The 20,503-nt window shown below is 40.5% G+C and overlaps 1 protein-coding gene across 1 annotated transcript; it reads left to right on the plus strand.

Annotated features, from left to right (window-relative positions):
• Positions 1-1,099: 1,099 nt before the first annotated feature.
• On the plus strand, positions 1,100-8,966 carry LOC123800076 (tripartite motif-containing protein 77-like). Its single transcript, XM_045809554.2, has 6 exons — positions 1,100-1,510; positions 2,191-2,286; positions 4,974-5,204; positions 5,911-5,933; positions 6,652-6,749; positions 8,247-8,966. Exons 1-6 carry the CDS (start codon positions 1,100-1,102, stop codon positions 8,738-8,740), a joined length of 1,353 nt encoding a protein of 450 aa, XP_045665510.2. The 3' UTR covers positions 8,741-8,966.
• The last annotated feature ends 11,537 nt before the right edge of the window (positions 8,967-20,503 follow it).

Raw genomic sequence — 20,503 nt, forward strand, 5'->3', positions numbered from 1 at the left:
TCTGGTGAATTTTCATACTTTACTCACCTATCATGTATAATCATTTCAAACCATTTTCTCCTAAGAAGCTAGGATTATCTGAATAGCCCAGGATTATTGTTTCACATAATATCTCCTAAATGTATTTGTCTAACATTCCTTCATGTTTACTTGCCAATTAAATGTTTCTGGGAGGGATGCTACAGATGTGCTGTTTTGTCCTTAAGTGGTCTACATCTATGAATGTATGAGATCCATGGCCACAGTTTGGTTACTTGGTTAATGTGTCAGCCAAATAATTGCCTTGTAAAGGTACTTTTTTCTCTTTCACATTTAGGAACCAGTATGTGGGGTACAACTTTGTTGGTATATGAATACTCTCTTCCCAAAAGTTTTTATCTTAGTTATTTTAGCATCTATTGATGATTATTGCTTGATTCAGTTAGTGTGACGGTGTCTTTTAAAGTGGTTATTTTCTACCTTTTCTTTTAGGTCTCTCCAGGAAAGGTAAGTCATGTTTAGTGGCATTCTTGCAAATCTAGAAGGTTTTTCCCATCCCCTTGTTAGCCTCAGAGTATTGGCTACTATCCTGAGGCTTTGAGATCATAAAATAGCTATGCAAATGGGCACTGTATCCAAGTAATGTCCAGAAATAACAACAACAACAACAACAACAAACACAAAACAGATTTCTCTTCCATCTTTCTTCTACAGCAAGAAATATTTTTATAGACTCTCCTAGGAGTCTTTGTTTCTTATTCCACTGGTCAGAATTGGAGAACATACCTTATGCTAGCCAATCAGAGAGAGGAAAAGAAAGGAAAGCTGTGATAATTTTGGATCAAATACGGCCCCCTGCTTATGGCTAGGGGTGAGCCAGAACCTCTGATGTAGAAAAGACAACATGGTTGACAAATCCTGAATTTCTAATGGGAACTGAGAAGCAGGGCTACAGGGCATGGCTGGAATACAACCATGCCAGGCTATCAGTCTGGAGGACTCTCCTTCTGCCTCACCATCTTATTCCCAGCACCACCTATGCTACTATTGTGCATGTGTGTATTAATGAGAGATGGCTTAACTCAATTCACTTTCCTTTTCCTTTTATTTCCTCAGAAACATGGATTCTACTTTTGTGCAGAATGTCCCCAGTGAGCTTATCTGCTACATCTGCAAGGACTATTTCACAGACCCTCTCACCCTTAGCTGTGGGCACAACTTTTGCACTCCTTGTCTCTGCCTCTTGTGGGACGATGCTCAGCATCCTACTCGCTGCCCTGTGTGCAGGGCAGTATCTCCACAAATAGACTTCGAAAGCATTATTTTTGCTGTGAAACAAGTTCATGCTTCCAAAGAATCAGTTGCCTGCCAGTTACCAAACTCTGCCAAGCGAGTCTGTAGGATACACCTAGTAGTAAAGGACCTCTTCTGTCCAAGTGACAAGAGCCCGCTGTGTTTGCACTGCTCCAATTCCCAAAGGCATGCCACTCACAGACACTCACCAATATTGCAGGCTGCTGAGCAGTGCAGGGTAAGTACTGCCACTGTGAAATGTGGAAGACTCTGTGTCTTATCAGGCAATGAGTAAAGTTGATTTTTATTTTTCTTCTCTTATGCTTCAAGCAAATAGAATTTCAGAATACCATGTGCCAAGGCACTGTTCTGAAAACTAGGGATACAACACTGAAGAAACTAGACAAACATCTTTGCTCCCCTAAAGTTTAAATTCTTTTGGGCTGAGGGAGAGGAATGATGATGAGTTGAGGAGGGTGTCAGTATTTCAGTGTAACTAACAGGGTGGGTAATCTCTAGAGGCAGGGACAGTCATTGGCTACTTCTACCATGATGACAATGAGCATCTTCTAGTCATAGCAGATTTAGAAACAATGTATTCTAATCATGCCATAGAAAAAGTGAAGGCCATCATTTCAAAATTATATATGAATCAAGATTCACTTCTGAAAATTGTCCATGTTACATGTAATGTAAGTACTAGATTCCTCAGATAATCGATTGCATTTTCCAAATTTAGGAACTCCATTTTGGGTCAATCTCCCAGAGTTGACTATTAGTGTTCCCAGGAAAAACCATTGACGTATCTGCTTTCTTTACTTTTTATTTTTCTCATGTCTATCCCCTTATCACTTTTCAGGGTATCTGAAATATGCTGTATTTGGTTTTCTAGTGCTCAAATTTGTAGTTCTTTTACAGGAGAAACTTCTGATGCAAATGAAGTCTATTTGGAAAAGCAGACAGAGAAATCAGAAAAATCTAAACAAAGAGTACAACTTATTTAGAGTATGGCAGGTAAGCGGTAGGCCCTGTTTCCCTTGGAGCCATCTTGGGGCAGATACCATGGTAACTGACAGTGGAAGAATTTAAATTAAATCATAATGTACCCTGAGCAGGTAACAGAAAAAGAGCTACATATGTTTCTCTACAGGAAAACATCACCTTCAGTGCAGGATTTCACACTGAGCCCATCATGTAACTAAAAGACTTTTCCTGATTTTTCTGGATAAAGCAATATCTACCACTAATACATCATCAGGGATAAGAAACTGCACTATCCCATGACAGAATGCAGTGATCACGGGGATGGAGGTAAATACAGAGTTCTGTAGGAACTTAGCAAACTTTGAATGTTAAGAAAAGCTTCTCAAACAAGTAAAACTGAATGTGATGCTTGTATGTTAGTAGAATTTGTAATTTCCTGGGTATTGATGGCAGAGAGATCTGAGGGACAAGAAAAGTAAAGATGAGACAAACCAGACAACCCATGAAATTGTTCAAGACCTGCTCGCTGCTCCTACTGATTAGTGCATGGGGTACGAGGCAGATGGTGATTAGAGGTGTGGCTAGAAATGTCATTATGCCCAGGTCAAGAATACAAATGCCTAGCTATGGATTTTGGATTGTGTCATTTGTTGATTCATGAAGAGGAACTGAAAACCTGAATCTGAAGATGAAAACTACACCTTTCTTTTCAAAGAACTGGAGCAATACTGAAGGAGACATATAAAAAGATAATATTAGAGAATAAAAAGTCATTAAACAGTTATCTGTGCATGATGCTATGAAAATGCCAAAGGGGAAGAAGAACATTATGTTGATCATTTAGGATGGATTTCTTTTATTTTTTTAAAGATTTATTTATTTTAGAGAGAGAGAGAGCACGGGGGCAGGGTTGGGGAGTGGTAGGGAAGGGCAGAGGGAGAGAGAGAATCTCAAGCAGACTTCATGCTGAGCACACAGCCTGAGACAGGGCTTGATCTCATAACTCTGAGATCATGACCTGAGCCAAAATCAAGAGTCCCACACTCAACTGACTGAGCCACCCAAGAACCCCTAGGGTGGATTTCTAATGAATCATTCATTCATATGAGGACCTGTGATGTGCTGCTCACTGTTCTAGGCCAACAAAAAGATGCAGGAATGGGTAAAAAGAGAAACAAATCACTGACCCCAGGAGTTTATAATCAGTAAAAGAACTTGATCCAGATATTTAAGAAGTAAAATTTATGATATATCACATTTATGAAGTGCTTGGGTAAAATGAAAGCAGAAAATGGATATAAAGAGTGCAGGCTTGGGGAACGTATGCTGGTGATGGAAGACTCATGGCCAAGGTTATATCTGGGCAGAGATCTGAAGGAGCTGGTCAGGGGTGGGGGAGATGGGGGATGAGCACCTCTCTGAGAACACAGCTTTCTGGAGCAGGAGACAGAAAGGATTAGTAACAGAAATGAGTAGGAAATAATGTCAAATGTGGAAAGAGGGTGCAGTAGTATAAGGATGAATCATATCATTTGGATTTAGTAAAAATCGGCCCTTGGCATGTTGGAATGTGTAGTTCAGGAAAGAGTGGGGAACAGAAGCAAGGAGTCATTGCTTGGATGAATAACTGAAAATTTCACCCATGGGTACAGTGAGTTTGATCACATTTGGTCAATAAGTCTGGCTTTTATGGCAATAAAAGTGCTAGCATAGAAGATAGATAAAAATAATTTTAACAAGGATGTTTAGTGTTGGTATTTCCAAAATAATTTGGTAACTCTGCATATGTTTAAAGGCTGTGTGAAAAGAAGGCGAGAGAGTGAGAAAAAGTGGCTGAATGAGTGAACTGGAGACAGACCCACAGAACAAGGGGGACAGAGACACGGAGATGTAGGAGACAGAGGAGAGGCAAGAACAAGTATGTAGGGTTGTAATCTAGATGATAATGTCTCTAAGGAGACAAGACAGGGTGGACCAGTCAAGAGGAGGTAGGTGTGGTCCTGAGGCAGGCAGAGCCAGGCTCTGGTGAAACAAGAGTGTTTTGGAAATGAAAGTAATTTAGAAAGATCGTGTGTGATGTCCTCTGTTTGCCTGAGGAAGTCAATTGTTGCTTTTTGCTGAGAGCAGATAGTCAGTTTATGAGTATGAGCACTGAAAAAAAGGGATTATGATTTTGATATTATGAATTATATGGAACAATAAAAAATTGATCTTAAATTTCTATTTTACATGAAAATGTGGAAGTCTGAGGGTAAGTAGCTGGAAGCACTTCTATGATCTGAGTATTTGCTCCAGACCATAATTTGTATGTTCAAATTCTAGCCCCCAAGGTGATGTTAATAGGAGTGGGGGCTTTGAGTGGTGATTAGGTCATGAAGCCAGAGTCCTCAGGAATGGGGCGAGTGTCCTTCTAAAAGAGATCCTGGAAATGTCCCTTGCTCCATCTGCCATTTGAGGATACAATGAAAAGATGGCTATGTAGGAAGTGGGCTCTCACCAGACACCACACCTGCCAGCACCAATCGTAGACTTCCCAGCATATAGAATGGTGAGAAATTACTTTCTATGTTTATTTCCTACCCGGTCTATGGCGTTTTTGTTAAAGCAGTCCAAACAGACTAAGATAAGAACACTGTACATAGCACACAGACCAAAGATAATGAAAGAAGAATAAAACCATCCAGATATACGACCTAATTAAACCAATGTCATTTCAGGGTTTTGTAAATCTACGGATGATGATGATCAGGGCTGAATATCCCAAGGTATACCAGTATCTCCACGAAGAAAAGCAAAAACATTTAGAGAGCCTGGCAGTTGAAGGCAAGATAATTTTTAATCAGCTCTGGAGAAATGTAGCTAGAATGTGTCATATGGGGAAACTCCTGAGAAAGATGTATGAGGAGCTAAAGGAAATGTGCTGCAAAACAGATGTGGACCTGTTCCAGGTAAGGACGGAGGAAAGATATCAGGATGTTGAATACCAGCCTGCTCAGAAATCATTTAGGTCCACTGAAGTCTGTATCTTCTTGGACCTCCATTATTTTCCTGTTTCCAGGAAAATTCTGCCTCCTTTAACTTCGTGATGGCAGGCTTTGCTCCTCCACTTTAACCTCGAAGCTCAGGGTCACATTCACCTTATACAGAAGGAAAACTATGTAGAAAATTTCATGGAACAGATCCAGGGAAAAAAAAGTCCTTCTCAATTCTTCTACTAAGATTTCAGTTTCTAACCAACTGCAACAGAGCAGCTTATGAATAGATCATTCAATTCTGTATCTGGACTTGTCAATACACAGAAATGTGGGATGTATCCATTCTTTCTATTTTGAAATTGTAGATTTGGAGCCCATGCATCCTCATAAGAACTTTGGGGAAATCTCTGTGAATCTCACCGTAGATTAGAACAAACACAGCCAACTGTTTCTTCTAAGAACATCTTCTGTTTTAAATTTTATCATGATCATGACTTTATCAACTGTATGCAAATGTAAGACCGAGTTTCATCTTTATAAGGATAAGTAAAAGAGCAAATTGTTTTACCCAAGAAAGAAAAGTGTAGATACAGAATTTTCCAGTCCAGTCTCATAGTCTCAAACTAGAGTAAACGTATCTTGAGCTCAAAGCTAAGCCTTCCACTCTTTGTCTTCACAGGATTTGGGAGACATCGTGAAAAGGTAAGTTTGCCCCTCTATTCAAGTTGGTTTATGGTGACAGTGGTCAGGCTATTTCTGCTGAGATGGACACACACCTTTTTGTGACAAGTTTCTTTCTGTCTGCATTTAGAAATAAATGCAGTCTTATCTAAACACTTCTAGGTTTTATATAGACCACCCTTTCATAAAAGTGGGGGTTGGGAAAGATGTGGTTTTGGCTGCAAGGCTTAAAGCAGAAGTTGCCAAAAGACAATTATTTTTCCTGTCTCTAATTTTCAAAATCCTAATTATTTGAGGATTATTCCAGGTCTTCTATAGGAAGGCAAATAAGATCAGAGGGGCAGAAGGTAGAAGGATGGTGGGAAGAGGGGACAGGGAAAGTCCCCAGGAAAAAGCATCCTAGAGAGCTTAGGCTCCATATGTACCAGGCAGCAAGTTCCAAAATTTTGGCACCTATTGGATTTCGAGAACTAAAAGAGAGCGGCCATGTGGCTCCCCTAGGGAAGGCGAAGGTAGAAAAGAGATACAATTGTGAGTGAAGTGACATATCTTACTGAGATTGAAGTGGTAAGAGCAGGGTAGCTAATTATAAAATACAAGAACAACTGCAGTATTCCTCGATTTGTGGAGTTGAATTCATACCATTTGCACCTAACTGAGAGGATTCTGATGGAGCAACTTCAAGGGATTGCTTATGATACCTCTGGACATGTTAGTAAGTGGCTCTTCTTCTTTGCAGGAGTCAGTTAATGCAGCTGCACATTCCCCAGCCTGTGAACCCTCAGCTGAGCTCATGGACCATCACAGGGATGTCTGAAAGGCTTAACAACTTCCGAGGTGAGAAGGGGCACCCTGGTGAGACCTCACTATTTCCTCCAGGAGGAGATACACCTGGAGGACTTCTCCTCATTGCTCTATCAGTCTTTTCAGAGAACAGGGAAGTGGGTAAATATGAATACCCTTATAACTAACCGTATTTTATTGTTAGTTAACAAGTAAAAGCTATCTGAAGTCAGTCAAAAGCAATTGAATATGACAATTTTCTTATGATAATTTGCAGTGAGTTTAAAACAATGAAAGCACATGGCATTAAAACTACACATTAATTCAGTGTCTTTCAACCTGTAGTTGTTAACTATGGTTATATGTGGTTGTTCAGATTCTTAGATGCACCCTTAGTTGTTATTTAAATATTTATTTAAAAATTTAAAGACTGTATTTGAAACATCACAAGATTTAAAAAAGGGATAAAAGTATATTTATAAACAATAGGTACAACCAGAAAACAAATGGAACATATGATTTGTGTGTGGAGGGACAGATGTAGGTGGTGAGCCTGGCAGACAGGAGAAGCAGACCTGGGATGGGATAGGTTGGATTCGGATTCCATGGTGTATGAGTTAGAAATTCAGAGAGAGCGGCGCCTGGGTGGCTCAGTTGTTAAGCATCTGCCTTCAGCTCAGGTCATGATCCCAGGGTCCTGGGATCGAGCCCCGCTTCAGGCTCCCTGCTCAGCGGGAAGCCGGCTTCTCCTTCTCCCATTCCCCCTGCTTCTGTTCCCTCTCTCGCTGTCTCTCTCTGTCAAAGAAATAAATAAAATCATTTAAAAAAAAGGAGAAGAAATTCAGAGAGAAGAAAACACTTCTTAAGAAAAAAAAGAAGGCAAATATGGATTTTCAGTTTATTTTATCTTTGCTTGTTCACATGTTTGAGCAAGGTGATCACTATTTAGGACTAACAAGAATAACAATATCATATTTTAAAGTGATATGTAATATATTTATTACTGTTATTATATTTATCTTATTTTGTGCTAGTTGATTAATGAGAAGACTTAAGCAAGTGAAGGGCCATATTGGTATTTACTTGACATGTATGAGCAGGCTCCTAAGTTTTCAATGAGCTAGTGAAAATAAAGCCAGAGGCTGACATCCTACATGTTTCTGTATTCTCAAAATTGCCTTTCATCTAGTTCTATGAATAGACATTTACTTGCTCTGTAAATAGGCAAGAAGCCCTTGCTGATGTCTCTGGATTTCCAGTGACACACTCTGTATAGTCACTTGTGATAAAGGAGTGTTCTGGAGCAGTTAGTATGGACTCTGTCATGAAAGCTAACTGTTACGTGTTCCAGAATTTTATGAGGAATTACTAAATGGTAAGTACCTTGAAACTGGCCATGGTGGGTTGGGAGTGTTCTCAAGAAACAAAACAAACTAGTTTTGTTTGGTTTTAGAGATGTGCTTGTTTGGCATTTGCCAGAAGGCTACTGCACTTGTCCGACAGAACTTTTAAATTCTGTTCTTTGACTTCGTTGTTTTCTTTTTGCTGAAGTGTATCTTACATTGGACCATAACATAAGCAATTATCGTGTGGCTCTGTTTGAAGACCTGAGACATTTGCAATGCGGTCCCGACCATCAAGACATGCCTCACAGTCCAGCAAGTCCACAGTACATGCCTTTGTGGGGAGCTCAGACCTTCACCTCTGGCAAACATTACTGGGAGGTAGATGTGGGAAACTCTCATAACTGGATTATAGGACTTTGCAAGGAAACCTGGATAAATCGCAATGATATGCTGCTCAACTCTGAGGGTATCTTTCTACTTCTGTGCATCCAAGTGGACGACATCTGCCACCTCTTCTCTGCCTCCCCACCATTGCGCCACTATATCCAAAGACCCCAGGGCTGGATAGGGGTGTTTCTAGATTATGAATGTGGTATAGTAAGCTTTGTTAATGTTGCCCAAAGCTCCCTCATTTGTAATTTCCTCTCATGCTCCTTTTCTTGCCCTCTCAGACCCTTCATTTGCCATGGACCCAAATGATCAGGAACAGCTCACAAACCTGACCAAGGTCTTGGGAATTTTAATAGTTGGGGAGGGTCCTATCCTGGTGACTTCTTGAATGGGAAAAATCATTTATACCTCATGGACTTGAACTTCACCTTGCCTTCAGGAGATATATTTATATTGTTTTTTTTTAAAGTGGTGACAATGTGAAGGATGCACATTTGTCTTTTCTATCTTATTTAAATAAAAGTAATCTATATTGTGTGGGATATGTGCTCTTTTCATTTGCTATCTGAGCTTCCTAGAGGTGAAAGAATGCATGGGTGTGGAAGCTAGCTAAATGGATGAATGCAAAGCACAGAGAATTCTCCTTCCAGACAGTTCTCATCAAAAACCCAGTGTCACTATGGAATAATCTTCTTCCTCCATTTATCTGGCTAAGTCCCTCCTCCAACAGCTCTCCCTCTACTGGATTAGATTAGGTCGCATTGTAACAAGACCTCAAGAACAGCTTATTCCCTTCCCTTTGTAAAACTCACAACAGAATTCAGCTCTTTTCTAGTTTGCAAATCACAAGATGGATGGCCAATTTCAGCCTTCATCGTAGCACACTCCTAGAATGAGTCAGCGGCCTGGGGACACGAGAGATACAGCAAAATAGTTGGATAAATAAATAAAGGAATGCATAAAAAATATTAAAAGCAAAGACTCCAGAACCAAAAAGTTATGATGATGCAGACACAGTAGGATAGGAAGTGCTGGGAAATATTATTGAGTAGAGAAATGAATTATGTTAATGTTCAGATTCACAGGTCAGAAATTCCTTTTAACTGAAAAGAAAAATATACATAGTGCATAATTTGACTCATTGGTGTTGCTGTAAGTATTCTCAGTAATGAGCACAGTAGTCCTGTCAAATTTTACCAGAGTGATAGTGGTTACAGATGATAAGATCTTGGTGCTTGGATACTGAAATATTTTTAAGGAAATTACATAAATAGTAAAAAAAAAAATACACACGTGACACGTGTCTTTCTCTGCTTGACTTATTTCACTTAGCATAATCTCCTCCAGTCCCATTCATGTTGCTGCAAATGATGGGTAATTGTTCTTTCTGATGGCTGAGTAATATTCCATTGTGTATATGGACCACATCTTCTTTATCCATTCGTCTGTTGAAAGGCATCTCACCTCCTTCCACAGTTTAGCTATTGTGGACAATGCTGCTATGAACATTGGGGTGCATATGGCCCTTCTCTTCACTACATCTGGAATAGCAGGGAGATCGGTAGGAGAAGGAAGGGAGGAATGAAGGGGGGAGTAAACAGAAGGGGGAATGAACCACAAGAGACTATGGACTCTGGGAAACAAACTGAGGGTTTCAGAGGGGATGGGGTGGGGGATTGGGATAAGCTGGTGATGGGTATTAAGGAGGGCACATATTGCGTGGAGCACTGGATGTTATATGCAAAAAATGAATCACGGAACACTACATCAAAAACTAATGATGTACTGTATGGTGACTAACATAACATAACGAAAATTTTTTTAAAATACACACACACACACACACACACACACACACACACATTTTGGAGGATGTGTAAACCTCAGTTCTCAACCACACAAAATATCGAATAGCCAACATTCAAATTTCACTTCAAAAAATGCTCCAGACTTAGATCTCAGAAGTTCACAAAGTAATCAGACATTAAAGTCATTCTCTCTAGGGATATGAGGTACAAAATGACAACTAGTGCTAGCACTGCAATATGATATACAGAAAGATAGTTAAGAGAATAAATCCCAAGAGTTCTCATCACAAGGAAAAATTTTTTTTTTCTTTTCCTTTGTGTAAAGAAAAATCAATCTGTCTCTCACCCTCTCTTTCTCCTTCCATCCCTTCCTCTTCTGCTCTCTTTCTCTTCTAAAAGAATCTTGAGTAGTGAATATTCTCACAATTAAATTCACTTCTGTGAAAATGTAGCAGCAAAGAAACTACACCTAGATTTTCAGAGTGTTGCCTAGGGATTCTTATTTATTTATGATATGTTAGTCACCATACAATACATCATTAGTTTTTGATGTAGTGCTCCATGATTCATTGTTTGCATATAACACCCAGTGTTCCATGCAATACATGCTCTCCTTAAAATAATGCTAAGTGAAATAAGTCAAGCAGAGAAAGACAACTATCATATGATTTCACTCATTTATGGAACATAAGAAGTAAGAAGATAGGTAGGAGAAGAAAGGGATAAAGAAAGGGGGGTAATCAGAAGGGGGAATGAAGCATGAGAGACTATGGACTCTGGGAAACAAACTGAGGGCTTCAGAGGGGAGGGGGGTGGGGGAATGGGATAGGCTGGTGATGGGTAGTAAGGAGGGCATGTATTGCATGGTGCACTGGGTGTTACACGCAACTAATGAATCATGGAACTTTACATCAAAAATCAGGTCTGTACTGTATGGTGACTAACATAATATAATAAAAAATATTATTATTAAAAAATATATATGTATAAATATCAAAAAATACTTGCCCCCTTTAACACCCATCACTGGGCTAACCCATCCCCTGCCCCCCTTCCCTTTAAAACCCTCAGTTTGCCTAGGGAGTCTTTGGGGGTTCTTTTGTTTTTTGTTTTGTTTTGTTTTTGAAGTGACTGGTCCTGGAAAGGACAAGGATACTATTTATTTATTTATTTATTTATTTATTTATTTATTTATTATAATAATATTTTATTATATTATGTTAGCCACCATACAGTACAGCATTAGTTTTTGATATAGTGTTCCATGATTCATTGTTTGCATATAACACCCAGTGTTCTATGCAATAGGTGCCCTCCTTAATACCCATCACTGGGCTAGCCTATCCCCCACCGCCCTCCCCTCTAAAACCCTCAGTTTTCCTAGGGATTCTTTGAAGCAATCTGATGATCTCCTCATCTCTTGGAAGGTTCCAAGAACTGCTGCATACTTAACAGTTTTGTGTTGACTCCTGGCACTGGCCAAAATGGAATAAATCCTCTACAGTCTATCCCCACAGATGACAGCTAGAAACTCTGAACGGACCACCGAAAGTAAAGACTCTCTATATGAGGACTCTGAGAAGTTGAAAATAGATTGTGAAATGAGGAGACAGATTAACACTTGCGTATTTACCCATATTGGGACTGATTTTTGTGGGATTCTTGTTCTTCTTCTCTTTCCTGGCATTGACTGGATGGAAGGAAGAACATTTCTCTGAACTGCAAAGCAGGTATATACGGCAAAAGCCCCAACACAAACACCCACTTTCTAGCCAAAGGACCAGGAAAAGAGGCCTCTGTAAACATAAAGTGTGGGAGAAAATCCTTTTCGTTTTCCTTTTCTTCAACCAGAGGTGCCCTGAGGTCAGCCCCAGTCACAAAGCTGCAAAAGGGTGCCAACAGGGAAAGGGCAGACATGGCAGCAGGGGACATGGGCACCTTTGCCCCAAGAAAGAGTCCTTTCTTTTTGGCCAGCGGAACTAGGGAAAGGGGCCCCTGTTGTCCCCATGTGGGGGTGAAATCTCCTTTACTGTTCAATGTTGTTACTTTGACATGAAAACATGCATGGGGGCGGGTCAGGAGAGGGGATGACGAGCTGTGCCAGTGTGGGTGCTGCCATGGGAAGGAAAAGACAGGTGGGGACAGTGCAGCAATGGGAAGTCTACCCAGGCCACCATGGGGGCAATAATCATCGATGGGACTGCCATGATGATCAGGATTCAAGGCTGGATTAGTGCCCAATTACATCACCTCATTCATCCAGTTCAGTGTTCTGGGCAGTAGCGTTCAGCCTTGGCAGTAGGGTTAACTCTGGGTGAGTCTCTGGCTTTCAAGGCTTTCTTTTAAACTGTATAGGAAGGAACCAGAAACTTCTAATGGGGGCTGGATTTCCCTACAACCGGGGCAGTGCCCTCCTGTGTACTCTACCCGGTATTCCCTGTAGTGTGAGGATTGTCCACTCAGCATGGTGGGAACTATCGCTAGCCCTGTGTGCCCTGCAGGTATTACTCCATCTTCTCCTTGGGGAGGTTCTTTCCCTGACCTGCAAGCATTCACTGATCTGCACCCACCTGTAGACTCCAGCTGTGGGCCCTCTGTAGCTCTCTAGAGTATTGCCTCTGTGCAGCTCTCCCTTCAGCAGTACCCAGTCCTGGGAACTCCAGCCACCTTGACTTTCCCAACCTTCCAACCCTGTCTCCTCAGCTCAGGGAGACCAGTGGGCTGTCTGGGAAACTCCTCTTTGTGCTATGTCTGGAAATCTCCAGGGGGTGAAATGGGACCATCTTTGGAGTCCCCTACTTTGTTCTCTCTCTCTCTCTCTCTCTCTCTCTCAGTTTCCTCTGCTACTTATCATCAAATGTCTGAAAACCGTTGTTTTATACCACATTTATGGGCTTTTCTTATTTGAGATGGAAGAACAAATCCCATCCCTGCTACTCCATCTTTGCTTAAAACCCAAGTCAGAGGGGGAATTTATTAAACTAAAGATTCACTTTCTTCAATAGATACAGAACTATTAATTTTGTTTACTTTTATTTCCAGTGAGCTTCAGTAGTGTCCATCTTTCAATGAATTTACCATTTCATCTCGGCCGTCAGACTTGTTAACATTGGCCTTTGATGGATATTTACTTTACAGAATAATCTATGTAAGCCGGGTTTGGGTGGTGTTGGGTTGGAGGCTTCCACCTGAGTTTCTAGAGACAAGACTCTCGGCCTTTGTTGCACAACAAGGAGTGGGCCCCGCTAACGGGTGGTATGGGATGAGTGCCCCTCCATCACATCCCCATGGCAAGAAGTTAGGGGCTGAGGACCTCTGGCAGTGGATGCACGTCTCCTCTTTGTGTGTCCACTATTTTAGAAGTGGCCAACCAGGACTGCCAGGCATTGTCTAATGCCTTTGGATAAGAGCCTTCCTGATTCTTCAGAGCCCTACCCATCCTTGGTGATGCCTAAGTCCTCCCCTCTGCAGGAAGAACCTTGAATGCCCTTCCCCAATATCACCAGCCTCTCTCCACCATGCCCCAAATACCAGAAGCCAGATGCCCCTAGGCATTGTCACTTTGAAAATAAATACAGCCAAAGCCTTCAAAACTCTCAGTGTCAGCCACCTTACCTCTCTGCTATGACTGCTAAGCATTCCTTTCTTCACTGCGATGGGCAGAGGGACCCATTTCCATGGCCCCCAATCCAGCACAGTGCTGGGCTACTCTGGATGTCTAGGGTTTCAGGGAGGTGAAATTTCTGGTCCCAAGGGAGTCAGGCTGTACTAAGAGAAACTGAGACTAGAATGGGAGGAAGTGTTTTTAAAAAGGCAATCAAGTAAATACCTAGTAGTGCAATTGCTGGATCGTAGAGTAGTTCTGTTGTTAACATTTTGAGGAATCTCTGTACTGTTCTCCAGAGTGGCTGTACCAGTTTGCATTCCCACCAACAGTGTAAGTGTGTTCCCCTTTCTCTGCATCCTCGCCACCACCTGTTGTTTCTTGTGTTGTTAATTTTAACCATCCAGACAGGTGCGAGATGGTATTTCATCATGGTTTTGATTTGTATTTCCCTGAGAATGAGTGATGTTGAGCATCTTTTCACGTGTCCATTAGCCATCTAGATATCTTTTTGGAAAAGTGTCTATTCACATCTTCTTCCCATTTCTTAACTGGGTTATTTGGTTTTTGGATGTTGAGTTTGGTAGGTTCTTTGTTGATTTTTGATACTAACCCTTTATCAGATACGTCATTTGCAAATATCTTCTCCCATTCCATAGGTTTCCTTTTAGTTTTGTTGGTGGTTTCCTTCACTGTTCAGAAGCTTTTTATCTTGATGAAGTCCCAACAGTTCATTTTTGCTTCTGTTTCCCTTGCCTCTGGAGATGTGTCTAGTAAGAAGTTGCTCTGGCCAAGGTCAAAGAGGTTGCTACCTGTGTTCTCCTCTAGGATTTTTATGGTTTGCTGTCTCACATTAGGGTCTTTCATCCATTTTGAATTTATTATTTTTTGTGTGTATAGTGTAAGAAAGTGGTCCAGTTTCATTCTTCTGCATGTTGCTGTCCAGTTTTCCCAACACCATTTGTTGAAAAAACTGTCTTTTTTCCCATTGGATATTCTTTCCTGCTTTGTCAAAGATTAGTTGACCATAAAGTTGTGGGTCCATTTCTGGGTTCTCTATTCTGTTCCATTGATCTATGTGTCTGTTTTTGTGCCAGTACCATACTGTCTTGAGGACTACAGCTTTGTAATACAGCTTGAAATCCAGAATCATGATTCCTCCAGTTTTGTTTTTCTTTTTCAGAATTGCTTTGGCTATTGGGGGCCTTTTGTGGTTCTGTACAAATTTTAGGATTGTTTGTTCTAGCTCTGTGAAAAATACTGGTGGTATTTTGATGGGGATTGCATTAAATGTGTAGATTGCTTTGGGTAGTATAAACATTTTTTAAAGATTTTCATTATTTGAGAGAGAGATTGTGTGTGTGAGCTAGAGAGAAAAGGAGCAGGGGGAGAGAGGAAGAAGCAGACTCCCTGCTGAGCAGGGAGCCCAACATGGAGCTCCATCCTGGGACTCTGGGATCATGACCTGAGCCGAAGGCAGATGCTCAACCGACTGAGCCACCCAGGGACCCCGGGTAGTATAAACATTTTGACAATGTTTACTCTTCCAATCCATGAACATGGAATGCTTTTCCATTTCTTCATGTCCTCTTCAATTTCTTTCATAAATGTCTATAGTTTTCAGAGTATAGATCTTTTACTTCTTTAGATTCATTCCTAGGTATCATCATTTTTGGTGCAATTGCAAATGGGATCAATTCCTTGATTTCTTTTTCTGCTGCTTCATTATTGGTGTACAGAAATGCAACCAATTTCTGCACATTGATTTTATATCTGTGACTTCGCTGAATTCATGTTTGAGTTCTAGCAGTTTCTTTGGTGGAGTCTTTTGGGTTTCCTACATAGAGTATCATGTTGTCTGCAAATAGTGAAAGTTTGACTTTTTCCTTGCCACGTTGGGCGCATTTATTTCTTTTTGTTATCTGATTGTTGAGGCTAAGACCTCCAGTACCATGTTAAATGTAATGGTGAGAGTGGACATCCTTGTCTTATTCCTGACCATAATGGAGAGGCTCTCTGTTTTTCCCCATTGAGTATGTTAGCTGTGGGTTTCATATATGACCTTTATGATGTCATATCCCTACTTTGTTGAGGGTTTCTATCATGAAAGGATGCTGTATTTTGTCAGATGCTTTTTCTGCATCTATTGACAGGATCATATGGTTCTTATACTTTCTTTTATTAATATGGAATATCACATTGATTTGTGAATATTGAATCACCCCTGTATCCAAGGAATAAACCCCACTTGATCATATTGAGTAATTATTTTAATGTACTGTTGAATTCAATTTGCTAGTACTTTATGAGAATTTTTGCATCCATGTTCATCATGAATATTAGCCTGTAATTCTCCTTTTTAATTTATTTAAGATTTTATTTATTTATTTATTTATTTATTTATTTATTTATTTGAGACAGAGAGAGAGAGGGTGAGAGAAAGAGAGCATGACCTGGGGGAGGAGCAGAGGGAGAGGGAGAAGCCAACTCCTCGCTGATGAAGGAAGCCCGACTTGGAGCTCAATCGCAGGACCTTGGGATCATGACCTGCAGATGCTTAACTGGCTGAGCCACCCAGGCGCCCCTGTAATTCTCCTTTCTAATGGGGTCATTGTCTGGTTTTGGAATCAAGGTAATGCTGGCCTCATAGGAGTTTGGACGTTTTCTTTCCATTTCTATTTTTTGGAACAATTTGAGAAGAATATGTATTAACTCTTTTTTAAATGTCTGGTAGTATTCCCCTGGAAAGCCATCTGGCTCTGGACTTTTGTTTGTTGGGAGATTTTTTTATTACTGATTCGATTTCTTTGCTGGTTATGGATCTGTTCAAATTTTCTATGTCTTCCTGATTCAGTTTTTGTAGTTGGTATATTTCTAGGAATTTGTCCATTTCTTCCAGATCACCCAGTTTGTTGGCATATAATTTTCCCTAATATTCTCTTATGATTATTTGTATTTCTGTGGTATTGATTGTGAACTCTCCTCTTTCATTCTGTATTTATTTGGGTCCTTTCTCTTTTCTTTTTGATAAGTCTTGATAAGGGCTTATCAATCTTATTGATTCTTTCAAAGGGCCAGCTCTTAGTTTCATTGATCTGTTCTGTTGTTTTGATGGCTTTCTATATCATTTACTTCTGCTCTAATCTTTATTATTTCCCTTCTCCTGCTGGCTTTAGGCTTTATTTGCTGTTCCTTTCTTAGTTCCTTTAAGTGTGAAGTTAGATTGCATATTTGAGACTTTTCTTGCTTCTTGAGGTAGCCCTGTATTGCAATATACTTCCCTCTTAGGACTGCCTTTGCTACATCCCAAAGGTTTTGGACTGCCATGTTTTCATTTTCATTTACTTCCATGTACTTTTTTAAATTCTTCTTTAACTTCCTGGTTAACCCATTCATTCTTTGATAGGATGTTCTTTAACCTCCATGAGTTTGTGGTCTTTATCAATTTTTTTCTTGTGGTTGACTTTCTTGTGGTTTTTTTTTTCTTGTGGTTTCATAGCATTTGGACTAAAATTATGCATGGTGTGATCTTGAGCTTTTCATACTTGTTGAAGGCTGATTTGTGAGCCAGTATGTCATCTATCCTGGAAAATATTCCATGTACACTTGAAAAGAATGTGTATTCTGCTGCTTTAGGGTGAAATGTTCTGAACATATCTGTTTAGTACATCTGGTCCACTGTGTCATTCAAAGCCATTGTTTCCTTGTTGATTTTCTGCTTAGATGATCTGCTGTAAGTGGGGTGTTAATGTCCCCTACTATTATTGTATTATTGTCAATGAGTTTGTTTATATTTGTTATTAATTAATAACATATTCATATATTTGTGTGCTCCCAAGTTGGGGGCATACATACTTACAATTGTTAGATCTTGATGGATAGACCCCTTAATTATGCCACAGTGCCCCTGCATTTCTTGTTACAGTCTTTGTTTTAAAATCTGGTTTGTCTGATATAAGTATCCTACTCTGGATTTCTTTTGATATCTACTAGCATGATAGATGGTTCTCCATCCCCTCACTTTCAATCTACAGGTATCTTCAGGTCTAAAATGAGTCTCTTATGGCAACATATAGATGGGTCTTGTTTTTTATTCATTCCGATACCCTACATCTTTTGATTGGAGTATTTAGTCCATTTATATTCAGAGTGATTATTGAAAGATATGAATTTAGTGCCACTGTGTTATCAGTGAAGTTGGTGTTTCTGGTGATGTTCTCTGTTCCTTTCTAGTCTTTGCTGCTTTTGATCTTTTTTTTGGACTCAGAGAGTCCCCTTTAATATTTCTTGCAGGGCTGGTTTAATGGTCATGAGCACCTTTATTATTTTGTTTTTCTGTGAGTCTCTTTCTCTCTTTTTCTATTCTGAATGACAGCCTTGCTGGATAAAGTATGCTTTGCTGCATATTTTTCCCATTCAGCACATTGAATATATCCTGCCATTCTCTTCTGGCCTGCCAGATTTCTGTGGGCATATCTGTGGCAAATCTGATCTGTCTTTTCATGTAGGATAAGGACCTTTTTTTTCCCCCTTGCCACTTTCAGGATTCTTTCCTTGTCTGTGTATCTTGTGAATTTGACTATGATATGTCTTGGCAATGGCTGGCTTTTGTTGAATTTAATAGGAGTTCTCTGTGCTTTTTGGATTCCAATGTCTCTGTCCTTCCCCAGATTGGGGAAGTTTTCTCCCATAATTTGTTCAAATAAACCTTCTACCCCCTTTTCTCTCTCTTCATCTTCTGGGACTCCTATGATATGAATGTTATTATGTTTTAAGAAGTTGCTGAGTTCCCTAAGTCTACCTCTGTGATCCAATACCTTTCTTTCCCTCTTCTTTTCAGCTTCATTGTTTTCCATAATTTTATTTTCTATGTCACTGATTTACTCCTTTGCTTCATCTATCCTCATTGTTATGGCATCCAATTGGGTTTGCATCTCAGTTATAGCATTTTTAATTTCAGCCTGACTAGATTTTAGTTTCTTTATTTCTGCAGTAAGGGATTCTCTAGTGTCTTCTATGCTTTTCAAAGCCCAGATAGGATTCTTATAATTGTTGTTTTAAAATCTAATTCAGATATCTTACTTATATCTCTATTGAATAAGTCCTTGACCATTATTTCTACTTCTTCTTTTTTTGTGGGGCAAATTCCCATCTTGTTATATTGTCCAGAAAAAAAACAAACAAACCTAGATCCTAGGTGTGTTTTGGTCTGCTTGTTAAAAGAAGCTAGATCCAAAAAATAAAAGTTAATACATATATAAAAATAGTATTTTATATTGTATTATACAATATATATATATATAAAAATAAAAATTAAAAGATAAAAAGTAAGCTTGGTCCTATTTCCCCTAGAGCTGAAGCTTTGGAGCACTCTATGATCAGTACACTTGGCACATGTTGAGCGGTTTGTACTGGTCTCCTGGGGGAAAGGCCTTTTGTGCTGATTCTCAGGCCAACTTCCCCCGGTGCAAATGCACCTCCAGGATGCAGGGGGGGCAGAGGTTGGTGTAGCAGCTCTGGTCTCCGCCTGGTGGCGGTGTTCAGCTCACTGAGGTTGGTCAGTCCCGGTGGGCCGGCTGTAAAAATGGCTTGGTCCACTCTGCTCTCTTGTCTCTGGAGCCAGGAGATGGTGCCTGCCACTCTACAGAAAGCCCTCACAGTTGAGCAATCACCCCTCCTGTGTCCCCAGCTTCTGTCAGATCCCCGCCTTCACACTGTCTGTGTCTATGCTGTCTGCTTGCCAGGCAGTACAGCACTCCTGTGTTTTTGTTTTTGTTTTTTATTGTTATTATATTATGTTAGTCACCATACAGTACATCCCTAGTTTTTGATGTAACGTTCCATGATTCATTACTTGCGTATAACATGCAGTGCACCATGCAATACGTGCCCTCCTTACTACCCATCACCAGCCTATCCCATTCCCCCACCCCCCTCCCCTCTGAAGCCCTCAGTTTGTTTCCCAGAGTCCATAGTCTCTCATGGTTCATTCCCCCTTCTGTTTACTCCCTCCTTTCTTCTTCCCCTTCTTCTCCTACTGATCTTCCTACTTCTTATGTTCCATAAATGAGCACTTCTGTGTTTTATCTCAGGTATGGCTGTGTTTCAAAACTCTAAACTTCAGAGACCCTGGTGGCACAACCCCATGATGATCCTCTGGGGGAGGGTCTGCAGCACCGTGGCCAGTGATGGCTTGTCTCAGAAAACAGTCACGAGATGGCACAATGGTTCAGAGTTTATAGTAAATCATAGCACAAAGCCAGCGCTAATGTTTACTACCCTGTCTTTGTTCCTATGCTGGTCTGTGAGGCTGCTCAATGGTACCCACTGGGTCTTTTGCCCACTGAGAGGCTGTATGACCTCTACCAAATACACTCCAAGCAGGGGAACTGCTTCTCTCCCCATGCAACCCAGAGGATCCTCATACCACACTGCCTGCTCCCGGGACTCTGCCCTCCTTCCTTGCTGGAGCACCACTCAGCTTGCCACGCATGACCCTGGCAATGGCACTGACCTCGGAAACTTCAAACTCTGTGCCTCACTATTTATTTTAAAAAATTGTGATATTTAAACCCTCTCCTTTTCCCCAGTAAATGGTTTTGGGGAAAAGTATTACCTAGGCAATCCCCTGCACATGTTTTCACTCTTTTCGCCCTCTCT

The sequence above is a fragment of the Ursus americanus genome, unplaced genomic scaffold (assembly GCF_024610735.1).
Source record: "Ursus americanus isolate L20-20 unplaced genomic scaffold, mUrsAme1.1.p SCAF_198, whole genome shotgun sequence".
Taxonomy (NCBI): domain Eukaryota; kingdom Metazoa; phylum Chordata; class Mammalia; order Carnivora; family Ursidae; genus Ursus; species Ursus americanus.